The 17,520-nt window shown below is 40.8% G+C and overlaps 1 protein-coding gene across 1 annotated transcript in view; it reads right to left on the reverse strand.

Moving 5' to 3' along the window:
* Window positions 1-536: 536 nt before the first annotated feature.
* The window catches only part of atf2 (activating transcription factor 2), a 58,252-nt gene continuing 41,268 nt past the window's right edge, over window positions 537-17,520 (reverse strand). The window contains exons 11-12 of the mRNA XM_060930037.1: window positions 11,402-11,507; window positions 537-2,654 (exon numbers count right to left, since the gene is read on the reverse strand). Coding sequence (XP_060786020.1) covers window positions 2,446-2,654; window positions 11,402-11,507 — 315 coding nt within the window. The 3' untranslated portion in view covers window positions 537-2,445. The remainder of the gene's footprint in view (window positions 2,655-11,401; window positions 11,508-17,520) is intronic.

Here is a 17,520-nt window from a genome sequence, read left to right on the forward strand (position 1 = left end):
GTTTCCTCCGGGTGCTCCGGTTTCCCCCACAGTCCAAAGACATGCAGGTTAGGTTAACTGGTGACTCTAAATTGACCGTAGGTGTGAATGTGAGTGTGAATGGTTGTTTGTCTCTGTGTGTCAGCCCTGTGATGACCTGGTGACTTGTCCAGGGTGTACCCCGCCTCTCGCCTATAGTCATCTGGGATAGACTCCAGCTTGCCCGCGACCCTGCACAGGATAAGCGGCTACAGATAATGGATGGATGGATGGATGGATGGACATTAAATCAATAAAGGCTTTTAGCACATTTGAAGAGGTACACATTCACACTATAACAGTAACATCTACAGAGACACTGTTATTGAATTATTATTTACTAAGTGTCAGTAACCTAGTTGAACTTGCTTCAGATCATGACCACGTTTTCCTGGTTTCACCACAAGATGGCAGACTAAACCAAAACAAGCCATTAGAAAGCCCCAATAAAAGTGAGCTTGCTAGGTGATAAAAACATCAGCTGAGAAGTGTAAAAAAATCCACACTCCTAGAATAGATTTAAAGAGATATTAAAAGATTTATTACAACATTGTATTAATTTATGTTACTTTATACATAACTTTCACGAAATTACGAGTTAACTGCCAACACAATAATAGTAACATTCTTTTTCCGCAGTGTGGACAAAGTTTAACGAACAGCAGAAAGTAAACCTGCCACCTCCTGACTGAGAATCAAAGTTTAACATGTTCTACAGCAACAATCCAACTAAGATATGATTAAAATACCAGTCTAATTCTCTCGGAGAATCAGTCCTTCATGCAAGTAAGCACATAACAGTGACCATTTATCTAATTCACCTGTAAAACAAAACCAATTCTTAAATAGATGACAATGTAGAAAAGCAAAACCATAATGCATCAATAAAACTACACAGTAGTAAGCCAATACATTTTAAGAAAGGCAATTTGAGCCTAACTGATGATACTAGGAGTTACCCTTACTCTGAAATTATCATAAGCTCAACTGCAATTAAATAATTTAACTTAAATAAAAAGTACATCATCATTTTCCTCGTTTGAAAATAACCTCCTGATTATAATATTAACAATTCAAAAACTTTTATTCTTCTTCTTATTGTTATTATTCACTCAATGTTACTTCTCTTGTTTTGATGGAACAGACTACTCCGCAACTCAAGTGTGGAAAGTGTTTACATTTTTTTAAAATGTTTCCACCATCCTGAAGGAATGAAGGCCTGTAAGAGCCCAACATAAACAATGCACAACTTTTCTGCAGATATCATATACGACGGTATCGTCTTCATGAATGCAATTTACAGTGTTTCCTAAAATGCAGTATTTGACAATCAACCGAGGTGAATTAATGACAGCAAAAATCTTATTTTATCCAACAGCGTTTTGAAAAGTGGAACACCACAGATTCAGAATCCGTCCTTTCGTCAGCGAGCGGCAAAGAACACTCGTAAAAAAGCATTACGCCTCCCACTCACTCCACATTATGTACATGAAAGCCTCTGTGATCTGAGAACACAATCTACTTTTATATCGCCGTCTGCCTGTATTCATCAGTTACAAATCAATATCTGTAACTAATACATTTTTTTTTAAATGGCACGCAGCTAAATCAACATCAAAGGCATGTTTGTGTGGTGAAATACGCACTAAAGTCCTACAGTTACCGAACTGGAACAAACTACTCATGGAATGTTGATCAAAGCTTTGCTCTTAAAAGACTAACCAAATATCCATAAGACTTGCTTTTACAGGCCTAAGATTACTTAAAACATTCTGCCCACATCATAGCACTTGTGGACGTAGCCAACAACTCACTCACAAAGGAAAAAAAAAAAAAAAAACTCGTTTAAACTGTACTCAATAACTGAAGATTAAACAACGCATGTACTCCTAGAAGCTGCCACAACTGGCCATTTCAACAGTCATACACTACATAATAAATAAACCACCTGTCTCTCCTCATGTGCAAAATGGAAAAGGCATAAAGAAATAAACGTGGCTGCTCGGGCTCTCTGTAGGCCTGCAGCAGTGCTGGAGAAAATCAATTTCCCATTACAATGAGCCATGACACACTTTGGCATTTGACTCTTATATAAAACACACCGAGTCGGTCATTACTCCAGAGTTCCAATGTCACACACCTCATGACCATGTACATGTAATAAATAAACATGGACACTGAAGAGGAGGAGAGAAAAAACCTAGACAATCAGTACAACCTTACTCATGGTTGGTAAAGTGCCATCCCTTGCATCTGACATTTATATTATGACTTTTTTTTCATTAATTTTTTTATAAAATGTGTTTGACGGCAAATTAAATAAACTTGACGAAGAGTATTCTTCAGACTGAAGAAACGTGAGGGATCTTTTTATCACCTCATGTCAACATGGCTGCCAGGAATAAAAGTAACCACAGAGACTCGTGATCAGCTCTTAGCGGGCTGGGTGTGAGTGGCCGAGGCAGCGTTCGACTCCTCCCCCTCTGTGCTCTGATCTGTGGTTGGCCCAGTGGCAGCGCCGGATGCTGTAGAGGAGCTCACGCCATTGGATGTGCTGACAGAACTGTGCTGGATGGCCTCGTTATGAGGGCTGCTGGGGACGGACATCTCCTCACTGCTGTCCTCCTTATCGAGCACTGAAACAGGAAAGCAGCACAGATGAAACTAAAAATGCTCCTGTAACACAGATTAGCCTTGGAAAGGCACGTTCTGATGATCAGTTATACAACATATTGAATTATTATACATACAGGACGCTTTGTCGATGGAATAAAAACGTGTGTTCTATTCCCTTCTAGTGGATTTCATTCATTTGGTTTGACAGCATGCAATATCGTTAGCATATCGCTTATCCTACGTGTATGACGTCACTCTACCCAATGGAGAATGAGCGTTGAATATGATTTATGATGTTGCATGGTTGTCAAGGCAACATGATGCCACACGTCTGAGCTGATGCGAATATCCATTGAGAACATTTTCTGTTGAGCATGCACAGAAGCGTTTCTTTGCTCGTCAGGAAAGAGAACGACGCGTTGAACACCCGTAAGGCTACCAAAACTTCATTAGATATTCTTCATGCATATTTACAAGAGAAAAACATACCAACGGACATCGAAAAACTGGAAAAGAGACACATCAGAGACATGAAACTAATGTGCTAGCGAGCGATTGTGACAATTTGTAAACAAACATGGCCAAATCCGGAAGATTTTGAGAGAATTTTGAAAGAGAAAGACGGGTTGTACACCCGAAAGGAATGTGTATGTATAATAATAATGGCTTTTTTTTTAATAGTCTATCAGATATATTCCATTCAGCTAGCATGATACTGAACTCATCTTCGACTTGTTCAGTATCATGCTAGCTGAATGGAATACATGGAATACATCTGATATAAGTACCACTCAACGCCAGCTAATATTATTTAAATATTTGGGAATGCTTTACATCGCATTTCCCTTAACTTACATTATTTTCTGTATTATTTAACATTAACAAACGCTAAATGCCATCATTAATAAACTACATGCAATGTTCAGAAAGTAACAAGAAAAGTAAAGTTAACGTATGTACAGTATTAGCATACGTTTGTTTAAATGCTTATGAAATCCACCTGTACAGAAAAGAACAAACGTTTCATTACAGCGTGTTACTACACGTTGATAACTTCCTCAACTCTGATTTCCAGGTGTAAATATTCAAACGATTCCAACATTCGTTCTGAATTTTGCTTATATGTTCACATTACTCAATGTAGATTTTATTTTACTCACTGATGGGATTAAACGATGGTTTATGCATGTGGAGATTTAAAAAAAAAAAAAAAAAAAATCATAAAAAAAAGTGCCAGCTACTTTGTTAATGCTACTTATGGTGGATTAGTACGGAAGCCGTGAGATATATATAATCTGCTTCATATAATCTTTTTTTATTCACCTTGTTGTCCCGAGATAACGACATAATTAATTCAGGATGTCGAGAAAACAACACAACTAATTCGAGATCTCGAGAAAACAAAACCGTTATCCCGAGATAACGACATAATTAATTCAGGATGTCGAGAAAACAACACAACTAATTAGAGATCTCGAGAAAACAAAACAATTATTCCGTGATCTCGAGAAAACAGCTGAGATTTCTAGCAGAGCTGCGCTCCCCTGTGGGTCAGACAACGAAGACGTAGAAATTGGTGGACATGTAACAGAGCAGAACTGGCTTTTTACGATGCCTTGAGAGAGAGAGGGGGGCCAGTCTTCTGCGGAGGTGCTGCGGACTAATTTTGAAATTATCCCTTATTAAAAGACTTAATGCAATCTCTCCCTGTGTCAACCCCTGATCAAAATATTGCCTTATTAGGTGATCGATTATTCCAGACATTCTAATGACCAAAGTTGCGTCTATACAGAATGAGAAATAGCCCCAAAGTCAGCATATCACAAGTCTCTTGGCGCACCTGAATGAACCATTTCTCAGCTGTTTACTCGAGATCATGAAATAATTGTTTTGTTTTCTCGAGATCTCGAAATAACGGTTTTGTTTTCTCGAGATCTCGAATTAGTTGTGTGGTTTTCTCGAGATCCTGAATTAATTATGTCGTTATCTCGGGATAACAAGGTGAATAAAAAAAAAAAAAGGATTATATGAAGGGCCTCTCTCGGCTTCGGTAGATTAGTGCTGATGTTCATATTAATTAACGTCAGGTAATGTAAAGCATTACCCAATATTCTTGCAATATTGTCACGGACACTTTAAATTACAGACTGAAGAGGTGACTAAGGCTTGTATAATATCTCATGTTTAAAGAATATATCTGTTCATATTAAGTATTTCTAAACATTATGTACTGTTATTAGCCTTTCCACTGGGAACTTGCCAATGATTTATACCCTTTTCGGAGAATTTTATTCGAATTTAAAAAGGTCCTTGTACAATATAAATACACAGACATATGTATGTATGTATGTATGCATTTGTGTGTGCGCGTGCGCGCGCATGTTTGGGAGAAGACAGCTGTTTTTTTTTTTTTTTAAAGCAACCATTTTTAAATAATATTGCAATCTAATTAAATATAACAAAATTTGAAGCACAGGCGGCATGGTGGTGTAGTGGTTAGCACTGTCGCCTCACAGCAAGAAGGTTCTGGGTTCGAGCCCAGTGGAGTTTGCATGTTCTCCAGGTGCTCCGGTTTTCCCCACAGTCCAAAAACATGCAGGTTTGACTAACTGGTGGCTCTAAATTGACCGTAGGTGTGAATGTGAGTGTGAATGGTTGTTTGTCTCTATGTACCAGCCCTGCGATGATCTGGCGACTTGTCCAGGGTGTACCCCGCCTCTCAACCATAGTCAGCTGGGATAGGCTCCAGCTTGCCCGTGACCCTGCACAGGATAAGCGCCTACAGATAACGGACGGATGGAAACTTTTCATCAGTTGCCACGATGACAAACAGCAAACTGCTGTATGTGTCCTGGACTACAGTTCACTCTTTATGATTCCCGATGCTCTCGGAGTATAATCTGTGGTCAAGAAAACCTGAATGCTAAACCCAGACTCTGGCTCTACTGAAAATAATATAATGTCCACTTTTCAAATTAGTATATTTCAGATTCTTCTCTTTCTTATTCCATGTATATTGCTACTTTTTGTCTTTGCTAAATTCTTCTATCTTACCTGTTCAAGCACCAAATCAAATTCCTTGTATGCGAGAACGTACTTGGCAATAAACTTGATTCTGATTTAACTCGACGCATTAGCAAAGAGTCACTGTATAACAGTGCAAAGAGGTGCAGATATTCTCAAGACGCTTTTCACACTGAGAGGATTGGTACACAGCCCATGCATGCATGCCATCAGTAATGTTTCATCATCAAGCATAAGCAATGCTTGGCTGTGTAGAGGAGCATCGTACAGCTACAATTCAAGTGGAGTCTCAGCCGCTCTGTCCGGGCGTCCCCAAGGACTCGCTCGGCCGTGCTGTCCTTGGAAGCAGAAGACTGCAGTGTCTCCAGTATTGTTATGGGAACAGCTAACAAGCAGGAGTCTGCATGTTCCCATTAAAAAAAAATGCAGCGCTTAGCATCGTCTTCCAAGAGCTCTGACAAGATCATGGCTTGTCGTTTGAAAACGGTTGGCCCCATTCGCAAGAGAAAAGGTGGTTGCCTGGTCAGAATGGTGCTAATGTTACACGAAAATGAAAATGGTTAGGACTAAATTGTTATTAAGAAAAAAGTTAACAGCATAAAATCAAACTAACTCTAGGAATTACTGCCTTCCAGATAAGTGGCTTTCATACAGCCATATAATCAAAACTGCGCAAAAAAACCCCCCTCATATACTGTAATATGAATGTTCTGAAGAGGCCATGGCACCGTTTCTGCGATTCCAGGATGGAACTTTAATAAAAGTAACAGCGTAATGTCACAGTTCTGACCCTGTGAACACAGCATGCAAAACAAGCTCGCGTCTATTCAGTCGATTTGATGCGTAATTGCTATTAAACTCAGTTTCTGAGCCTGATCCGTGCTTTGCATTTTATTATTCCCCGTGCTTGCTTTGTAACCTTTAATTAAAGTTACAATGTCATTTTAAACCAACATCATAAGGGTGTATTATAGGCAGTGGCGTGTGGCTGAGCCCTCGCACCCCTCCCAGCATTCTCATTTGTTTCTTGCTACCTTGCCAACTACTGCAGCGACAGATGATTACAGCACCTGATTTTAATGATGCTCACACTGGAGAGAGGCAGAGACTCGCAGTCCAAATGCCACCAGCTGCTCCACAATCGCAATGAATTAATTGGATCCTGATGAGGGAGGAAAAAAAAAAAACCTCTCTCTGTCTCGTAAAGAAATGCAGACTACGATGATAATTAATACAGCTAATGATGCAAAAGTCCGCTGAAATGGCACTTGATAATTAACATGGGGGGTTGTTATCTTGTGTGTGTGCGCTTCTTATTTAGGCTTTGAAGACATACAGGCTGAGCGTTTAAAACACTTGGAGCATTGTGCAAGACCGGGGTCTGAAGGTGATGTAGCAAAACATGTGCTTCTAGAAGGCCATAAAAACTCCTGACAGCTCTGAATAAACTCGCACTCGATGTAAATCCACGAGACAAGCACTTTTTGCCCTCTCTTTTCTTTCCGTGCCATATACAGGCTCCTATAATTACTCCTAATGGCATTATACAGAAGCGCACAGGGTGAGATATATGATCATATGCAGCACTGCTGCTTCCTGAAACTGCTTTTCTCTCTCCCTCTCTCGCACTCGTTTCTGATCATCTAAGCGGCACGAGCAGATGGGTTATGTGCACTGCCAAGCCAAGGCATGGCCTGCCATGTATGCAGGGCAGCCTGGGTAACTCCCCCCACACCTGCCACTGTGGAGCCGTGATCAATAGTGCTAACAGTTCGAGATGCAGAAGCATGTGGACCTCACAGGCCTGGCTACTAATGCTGGACCCGAAGAGACTGACCTGGCCTACTTCATATCCATAATTCATCTCAGTTACTATATTAAACACAGAAAGTGGTCTTTCGTTACACTAGAGAACTTCCTGACAGGAGACATGACCATCTGCTGTTGCAGTGCCAGCAATAAATGCTGAAGAACCTCATCTAGTTGTTTACTAAAATAAAAAGACAAAGTGATATTCCAACCTCCATCTTATTTCAGCTTGCTTCTAATATATGACCCCTCGTACAGCACTCCAGCGCAAACACGAGTGAAGGATAGCCTCATCCATTACCACAGCCCTCACTCCGCTCCCCCAAAAGGCACCAAGCAGACACCCGCAAATGAGTTCACTCCCTGACAACCTCATCCCGCCCGGCCACCATCGCTCCAATAATATGCATGAGATGTGTCAGTCGTGTTTCTTTAACAATGGCGTCGGATAATGAACGGCGTGGCGGCAAGGTGGCATGTCTGCAGCAGGACAGCCTTGTCGCTATAATACACTCATTTCGGAGGCAATCATTGTCAATACGTCTGTGCGGCTCCTTCAGTGAGCTCTGGAGACAGACCTGAGGAGAAGCAATGCTCTCAATCTCTCTCAATCGCAATCTCTTTCTCTCACACAGAACACCATCAAAGATCTGGAAGTCATTTTGTTTAAAAAAAAAAAAAAAGAGTAAAAAATAATAAAGCTGAAGAAGTGCTGCAACCGAAGACTCGGCTGCGGAAAACGCTTACACAAAAGGCAACCATTAAGTTGTGGTACTTGTAGAGAGCCTGAGGATCTGCTGTTAGCACAGCCTCCCACAACTGCTCCTTCATTCCACTGACAACAGCAAATTGATATGAAGTGGCTGCATATGGGAGACAAGCTACAGATCTGCTCATTTCATAAGATGTCATTAGAGCATAACGGCTAAAGATGTGCCTGAAATCACATATGCCCCTCCATCTCAGACTCGCTCATTTACCTTAAAAGCGAAAAGGCAGCAGTTTGGAAGAGGAGAAACGTGAAAACAACACTGCTAATTAAAACAAAAAACAAAAAACACACACATACATACATACATACATACATACATACATACATACATACATACATACATACATACATACATACAAAACACATAACCTATGATTCATATACAAGGAAAATCATTAAGAACATGAAGTCCTGAGAAACTAAGCGTGAATATGTTATTGCTGCTGTTATATTACCTACGGTCCTTTTCATACTCAACATCGGTTCATATTCTAGTCTTCACATTTCATCAAGTACCCAACATGGCAATTACGCCAAAGACAAATAAAAAGAGAAAGAATGAAAGCAGAATATGAGGTTTTAACAGCCTGTTAAGCAAGCCTGGCTACTGCAGGGCACACCGATGGTCCAAAAAAACAGGACGAGCCTGAAGGAGAAAAACATTTCGGAAAGTAATAACATCATGGAGAAATCTTAGAAATGCCAAAAGCTGTTTCAGCAAAATGCGCTGTTTAAGCTAAACGCAACATGCTGTAAAGAGGCCTGTTGGGATAATATTCAGGAGCTAATAAAGTGTGAATGAAGGCATTCTTAACCTGTTCAAAACCAGATCGACTGTGAGCTACTGCTCACTTACGTATCCCCCCGCTCTCGCTTATATCAGAATGCAAGCAATCGAAGGAATAAGACCCTTATTATGAAGGTTGACTTCAACAAATAATTAACCCTGAAACAAGTAAGTAACGAGCAGTGTTCTCCTCAGCGATTTCAAATAGCATCCTGATAAACTGTCATTTTGAAATGGCATTTTGCTTCTTGAAATAGCGTCAAAATCCACCTTATATGGTATATTTCGTAAATACATTCAGTCCGTAAACAGGAAGTCGATGTGGGACAGACCTGAAATCGGTACACATGGTATAGAACCCCAAGCTGAAGCTCGGTACCAAATATCAAGCAGTTGTGCTTTGTAGTTGCTGAGAAAAGTGTTATGAAAATTTTGTAAATCCATGCTATATGTTTCGTAAATACATTCAGTCGGTAAACAGGAAGTCGATGTGCGACAGACCTGAAATCGGTACACATGGTATAGAACCCCAAGCTGAAGTTTGGTATCAAGTGGCTATGATTTGTGGTTGCTGAGAAAAAGGGTGTTTAGGATGGACGGCGATACAGATGGATGGATGGATGGACAGAGGTAAACCAGTATACCCCCCCCGGAGTGGGGGTATAATAAAAAAATCCTAAATTAGATTTACAGAGTATGTGAACGTTCTGAGTAACAACACGCTTTCTGACAAACTGCATATTTGTGTGGGCGGGACTTTGGTTTTATTCATCAGGATTTGATTGGCTTATGAAAAATGGGCACGTCTTTGCTGATTGGCTTTTATGTTTTACTAATTTTTTTTGCTCCGTCCCTGACTATTACAGTAACAAAAGCAAAAGTCAAAGCAAAATCAAAGGCAGGAAAATGTCCTTGTACTTTCGAAGACTACCGACAAAAATCCTAATAATTTTGTGCTTTAACCCACTGATATGGTTGAATCCTGTACAATCTGAGAAAAGTCATAAGCTAACACTGATTTCAGCCTTTGGTTTGACATTGTGTGACATTCCAGGATTTAGAAACTATTATACATGCCTTTGTAACATCTCGCCTCGACTACTGTAACGCCCTATATTTTGGCCTCCCCCAGTCCCAGATAGCATGCTTACAGCTGGTGCAGAATGCTGCTGCTAGACTTTTAACTGGTACTAGGAAGCATGATCACATCACCCCTGTCCTCTCCTCTCTGCACTGGCTCCCCATATATGTTTTAGAATCCAGTTCAAAATACTTCTTTTAGTTTTTAAGTTTTTACATGGGGGCGGCACGGTGGTGTAGTGGTTAGCGCTGTCGCCTCACAGCAAGAAGGTCCTGGGTTCGAGCCCCGTGGCCGGCGAGGGCCTTTCTGTGTGGAGTTTGCATGTTCTCCCCGTGTCCGCGTGGGTTTCCTCCGGGTGCTCCGGTTTCCCCCACAGTCCAAAGACATGCAGGTTAGGTTAACTGGTGACTCTAAATTGACCGTAGGTGTGAATGTGAGTGTGAATGGTTGTCTGTATCTATGTGTCAGCCCTGTGATGACCTGGCGACTTGTCCAGGGTGTACCCCGCCTTTCGCCCGTAGTCAGCTGGGATAGGCTCCAGCTTGCCTGCGACCCTGTAGAAGGATAAAGCGGCTAAAGATAATGAGATGAGATGAGATGAGATGAGTTTTTACATGGTCAGGCCCCTTCCTACATTTCAGACATGCTGCGACACCACTCTGCACCCAGGTCTCTCAGATCCACTAACCAAGGCCTCCTCCATGTTCCCCGGTTCCGTCTCATACATAAAGGTGACCGAGCCTTTGCAGTGGCAGCCCCACGTCTTTGGAATGGTCTGCCTCCAGACATCAGACTCGCTCCCACTATCACTATTTTTAAATTTAGACTGAAAACACACTTTTACACCTTAGCCTTTGCTTCTTAGTTCTTAGCTTTCTTCTCTCCCTTAAGCCACTGCCCTTTAACACCTTTTATGTATCTAAATTGCTTTTAAACACTTTTTATGTATCTTAATTATTTTATGCTTCATCTTCTTTTACTATGTGTTGGTCAGTGCTGTCAGTGTTTTGCCACTGTACACTGCGCCCAGTTGTCTTTGTCTATTGGAATGCTGCTAAAATGTTTTCTTACCATATGTTCCTAATATGCTTATTGTTTTTATTTTCTTTTTATTGTTTGAGCCAGACACTGTACAGCACTTTGGTAAGTTTGCACTGTTTTTAAATGTGCTTTATAAATAAAATTTACTTACTTACTCTGATTTTAGTTTGTTCCTAAACTCACACAGCTCGGTCATAAGAGAGTCGAGTCCTCGTGCCTGAACTGCAATGTTTACTGAAATGTCAGTACTCACAGTGGTAGCCAGATTTCTTCTGCATGAGCGTCACTGGGCAGTCCTTATGAGCAAGCAGGAGCTGCTTCAGCTGGGCCACCTCGTTTCGTAACAGAGTCACCTCGTTCTGCAGAGACAGAGGACCAGACAGACATCCAGCTGAGATCAGATTCATGTTAGGACAAGAACAAATAACCTTTACATGCTTCAATAACAACCCAGAATACATATCCATTCTCAGCGGAGATGATGTCATGGTCTGTTTGCTAGAGCCAACACCAGAAACTATGTAATTGTGCGCACAAAAAGAGACCTGCATCAGTAAATGAGTAGATAACAGAATGACACTGAGGGGGAAGAAAACCAACAACCCAAAACCCCACAAGTTATAATGACACAACTATGGAAGGCATGAGAAAAGATTTATACAGGGGGTTGGGAATCTCTGGGCAACAAATTACTCATCTCATCTCATTATCTGTAGCCGCTTTATCCTGTTCTACAGGGTCGCAGGCAAGCTGGAGCCTATCCCAGCTGAATACAGGTGAGAGGCGGGGTACACCCTGGACAAGTCGCCAGGTCATCACAGGGCTGACACATAGACACAGACAACCATTCACACCTACGGTCAATTTAGAGTCACCAGTTAACCTAACCTGCATGTCTTTGGACTGTGGGGGAAACCGGAGCACCCGGAGGAAACCCACACGGACACGGGGAGAACATGCAAACTCCGCACAGAAAGGCCCTTGGTGGCCACGGGGCTCGAACCCGGACCTTCTTGCTGTGAGGCGACAGCGCTAACCACTACACCACCGTGCCGCCCGCAACAAATTACTGTTATTTAAAAAAAAAAAAAAGGTTTATATGTATTTTGACCTCATTTTTCTTTTAAGTTGTATACCATAACCTTTTTTTCCTAGTATGGCCACTCACTTTTAAAACAATATTTTCATCCGTAATGGAAAAAAAAAACCCCAACAACTAGGATGAATGTTTTTCCATCTTTTATAACAAATAAAAGTGTCTGAACTGGCAGATTACATCACTGTATTTTAAGCCACTGTAAAGACTGGAAGGAAATTAACATGGATTTCAGAATGCCCCGAATATTTTTTTTCTCCGCAGCCTCCACCTTGTCCTGCTGAAATTTTCGCTAGCTGCAAATCCTTTCTCGATTTCTCATTTGGCGTCGTTTCATAACTTGTACCCATAATCCTTTCTTACTTTTGTCTCCGCTTATTACTGTATTGAGACGCATATAAAAACTCATTTTTATTAGGACTATTCCAGTATAGAGTCAATTGCTACACGTTTCGAGATTTAAAGAGCAGGCTACATCTTTTATTAGATGCGTATAATCAGAAGACGTAGTCTGACTTTAATTATATTTCATGAGTATTTCCTACTATTGTTAACATTTTGCTTGTAAATTTATATGGTTTATTTATTATTATACCGCTAGACCGTCAGTGCTAGGATTAGCTATGCTATAATTAAGCATTAAATAAATCAACTGAAACTGGATCAGTTTGAATGGATAGGAATTCTTGAATTAGGGGAAATTCAAGGCTGATACTGGAGCTCTGTAATTAAGCTTTCAGAGCATGTAGCGGACCACGGGAAGCCCCAGGATCTCTTTCATAAACTCCATGTGCCAATAAAACCTACTTCCAAGTCAAAGGTCTCGATTAGCTGAATTTGAATGCAGTCCATATTTAGGACTATGTCTTTATGTTTCACAAAGGGTTTTAAGGTAAAAGTGAAAAAAAAAAATCATCTACAAGTTCACGTAAAGACCTGATGATCAGAGTTTGTGCACTGATACAGAATTGCAGTGCATCTGAAAGGGAGTATATGAGTGAGTATTTATACCATCCCTGAGTGCAACCAGCTCAAAATTAAGCAACAGTGAACTGAAAAACACCTTTATCACAAGTTTCAACAACGGTGCTGTGAGTAAACTACGGAATTTTGATGCTCGATTTGGTTTATCCTTTATCAACGAAGTGAATTATTGTGCCATTACTCTCAAAAAGGAAAGGAGTGAAAATGAGATGAGAGAAAGACAGAAGGAGAGAGTGCTATCCCCTCCGTCAGCAGAACTCCACACCCCATTCTGCCAAGATTTACTCTCCTCTTACTGCTCCCGAGGGATGCCGTGCTGCGCGTGTCAAAGATGGGCCCGTTTAACAGTGAAGGTGACTTTAAGGGGACTTGGAGGAACGTGGGTATTTGAGAGGGGCAGACGACTACATGGCAGATTTAAGTGCTTTCTCCTCTGCTCTAAAACACGGCCGGCGCTTTAATCTATTCGGGTAAAAAGCGGCCAATTTACTTGATTCCATCTGTTAGGGCTTGGCGGCGTTGGCAAGGCAAAGCTGTAGAGGAACAGATTTAAACACAGCTGGTGGAGCCGTGGATCTCCTCACCAATATCCCATTACGACCAGCACTGCGGCTCTCGCACTCGTACTATAGCCTGCTCATTCGCCTCAGCCTGTCTTCTTCTTCTCTATCCATCCCTCTTTCCTTTCTGCCCATAAAACTCTGATGGATCCATGTAACCCCTTTATACAATACAATTCTTCTGGCGATACAGGAGAACTGGAGGCGTCAGGCAGATAATTACTAACTACATATAAGCGCACAAGTCTCTGACAGGAAGTGAACGGTTATTAGAGTAAAGGGGGCGATTCCATTGAGAAACATACAAAGTCCAATTGAGCTGAGAGGAAAACAGCAGGCATGTTCCCGTTCGGTGCGTGACAAAGCACTTTAGGAGTTAAATCACCAACCTGAAAAGCTGCGAGTGCATGAATTTCGGTGCATTTACAGTATCAGACATGTCTTTACAGATCATCCCAGGATTACTAATGAATTCCAAACCTCAATGCACCATTTATTGTGCGGTAATAATATTTTTGGAGGCTCAGAGGTGGTGTAACATGCAGATTTTGTGCAGCATGCTGGCCGGCTGGCGCCGACATCTCATTAAAGAGCCCGTTAAGGATGATGTCAAAGTAATCGTACATCATTAGAGCTCTCTGTGCTGATCAGCAAAACCAATGGGACAGACAGAGAACATTACAACACTCTAATGGCACTGATTAACATGCTGCATAAAATGATACACTCTAATGGTCTGCATTTAATTGCACTATGAAGCTCTGCTCTCTGCAGTTACAGTTACTGTTTTAATCCCCTTCTTTCCTTCCATGCTCGCCCTCACCTCGCTTCACCTGCCTGTGTTCGTTTAACCCTAAGCAGAGTTACAACAATCTCATCAGCACCCCCCGGCTGTCTCTCCATCACAAATTAATCACTCTCGTTTTCTCCTCCTCCTGTTCCCCCTCTCGTAGCCCCCACCTCTTAATGGACAAACAGGACAGACAGCACGCAAATAAACAGCGGCACATCTCATTAAATTGTCTGGAACACGTCGCCTCATAGCCTAGCGTGTCCCTATCAGCAGAGACAACAGTTACGTGAACTGTTTCGAACTTGTCAGGAGCGAATCCTAATTGCCTGCCGCAAAATGGTGGTTCAAAGAGACGGGTTTCCCTGGGAGAGTTCCAGGGCCAGCTCTTAAACGCGCAGACAGAAGAGACGACACGCTTGTGTGCCGATGACATCTGGAGGAAATGTCTTTATTGACAGGAATGTATCAATGCAGGACGCCTAGACACACGTTTACACACAACTCGCACACATACTCACATGTGCACACATTCACCATAGCTGTCAGAACAAAACACTTCTTAATCACCATTAATGATTTCATCACTATGTCAGAGAAATAAATGCCTTTAATCAGGGTATGAACATAACATATACACACACAATCTTTCTGAGGACCTTCTATTAACATTATTATTAATGCAGCTAATTAAAGCTACATCTAAACCTAATCCTAACAACAACAACAAAAAAAAACAACGAATTGGAGATTGTGGAAAACATATCAGATAACAAATGATTAGAACTGGATTTGGGTGAAGAAATTTTTTTATTTTTGGAACTGATTTCATACAAGACTTGACTGCCCCCCCTTCGGGATTGATTTGATTATATTTATCCTTTATCTTTTAACATAATTAACAGTTATTCCATGAAATCGAGTTGTACATGAGCTGATAGCCAATGAGGCGCGTAGCACCGAGTCGGTTATAAGCCATGTATGACGAGATTGAGTGGAATAACTATTTTATTCTATCCACATTCACTGGATTTTGAGAAACACAGCATTTTTATTTTTATTTTTTGCAAATTCAATAAATAAAATCTTTATACAAAACGTCCGACAAAATAATTTCCGCTTAGAATGTAAACAAACTGGCAAAATGACAGTAACAATTTATGAAAAATGCTATAATAATAATAATTCTTGAAAAATAAAAAAGATGCATTCTTATCATGAAATACTTTTATTCCATATTTTGTTGCTTTTTTTTGTATTTTCTGGGGTTTTGTTTTCGAGTAGAGTTTTTATTTCATCCTTGGTTGGTTCAGAACATGCTCCGCCATTTTGCTTTTCTCTACTCACGGTATATGAGCTGATAGCCTCGTAGTAGGGTAGCCAATCAGAGCGTGCGATTGCTCATATCCAGTGAATGTGGATAGAATAATAATTATTCTTTACATTACAATGTAGTGATTCAGATAAAAAAACAATTTTACTAAAAAGAAAAAAAATCCTTCCTAGAAAGAAAAGAAAAATACTGAATGGGGAAACAATAAATGAACAATAATTATCACAAAACAACAACAAAAGAAAGAAAGAAAACAATAAAGGCTAGGCATTTATATCAGCTGATTGATATTACTATCAAATTTCAGCATCGATATCGGAAAAGAAAAAGTGGTATCGTGCTACCTCTACTTTATTATATTTATGATAATCATTACCTCAAAATGACCATTACTAATCACCTAAATCCCATTCATGTTTTATACCGGGTGGCACGGTGGTGTAGTGGTTAGCGCTGTCGCCTCACAGCAAGAAGGTCCGGGTTCAAGCCCCGTGGCCAGCGAAGGCCTTTCTGTGCGGAGTTTGCATGTTCTCCCCGTGTCCGCGTGGGTTTCCTCCGGGTGCTCTGGTTTCCCCCACAGTCCAAAGACATGCAGGTTAGATTAACTGGTGACTCTAAATTGACCGTAGGTGTGAATGTGAGTGTGAATGGTTGTCTGTGTCTATGTGTCAGCCCTGTGATGACCTGGCGACTTGTCCAGGGTGTACCCCGCCTTTCGCCCGTAGTCAGCTGGGATAGGCTCCAGCTTGCCTGCGACCCTGAACAGGATAAAGCGGCTAGAGATAATGAGATGAGATGTTTTATACCCACGTTTACATTTTGAACAAAATAACATTAACTGTTGCTTTCAATAAATCAAATCAAGTCAATCAATCAGTAAAAAAAAAAAACACTTGTACAGTATTTATAGTATTTACTACATTTAAATTTTTATTCTTAACAAAACCCCTCTGAACGGAAATGTGCATATTGGAGGATGTCACATGATATTCTGACTGAAATACTAAAGTGCTATCCCACTGTATCGGCATGGTTTCGTATCGTGTCCATGTAGTATAACATATCTTTAGTAGTATAAAGTGTAGTTAAGTCACTCTATGCAGGGGTGTAAGGAGGCTGTATACATGGAGCCAGTGCTGAGATTTTCAGCTGCACTTTTATTTTTGGACCCCAGCACCAGTGGAATTAAAATATAATCTTGAGGAACTGGAGATGCTGTTTAAAACTTTAACTCTTAGCTTTGATAATTTAATTAGCTGATTTAGCCTAGGCACAGCCATTTTAATAAGAAGATCGATCGTTTACAGTGACATAGGATATAAATTATGTATTTCCTCATGCATCGTAGAATGTCCACAGAGAGGAAGGAGGCACAGAGCGAGATGAAGAATTAGATGGAAATTGCATTATATTAAAAATCATGATATACTGTTCTAAGTGTTGCATATGCTACAGGTGATTTCTGAAACCAGGCGAATCTGGATTCACCTAGGCGATTCTAGATTTACCTACATGATCCTCAATTTACCTAGGTGACTCTAGATTTACCTACATGATTCTAGATTTACCTACACGGTCCTTGATTTACCTAAGTGACTCTGGATTTACC

The sequence above is a fragment of the Neoarius graeffei genome, chromosome 9 (genome assembly GCF_027579695.1).
Source record: "Neoarius graeffei isolate fNeoGra1 chromosome 9, fNeoGra1.pri, whole genome shotgun sequence".
In the NCBI taxonomy this organism is placed as follows: Eukaryota; Metazoa; Chordata; class Actinopteri; order Siluriformes; family Ariidae; genus Neoarius; species Neoarius graeffei.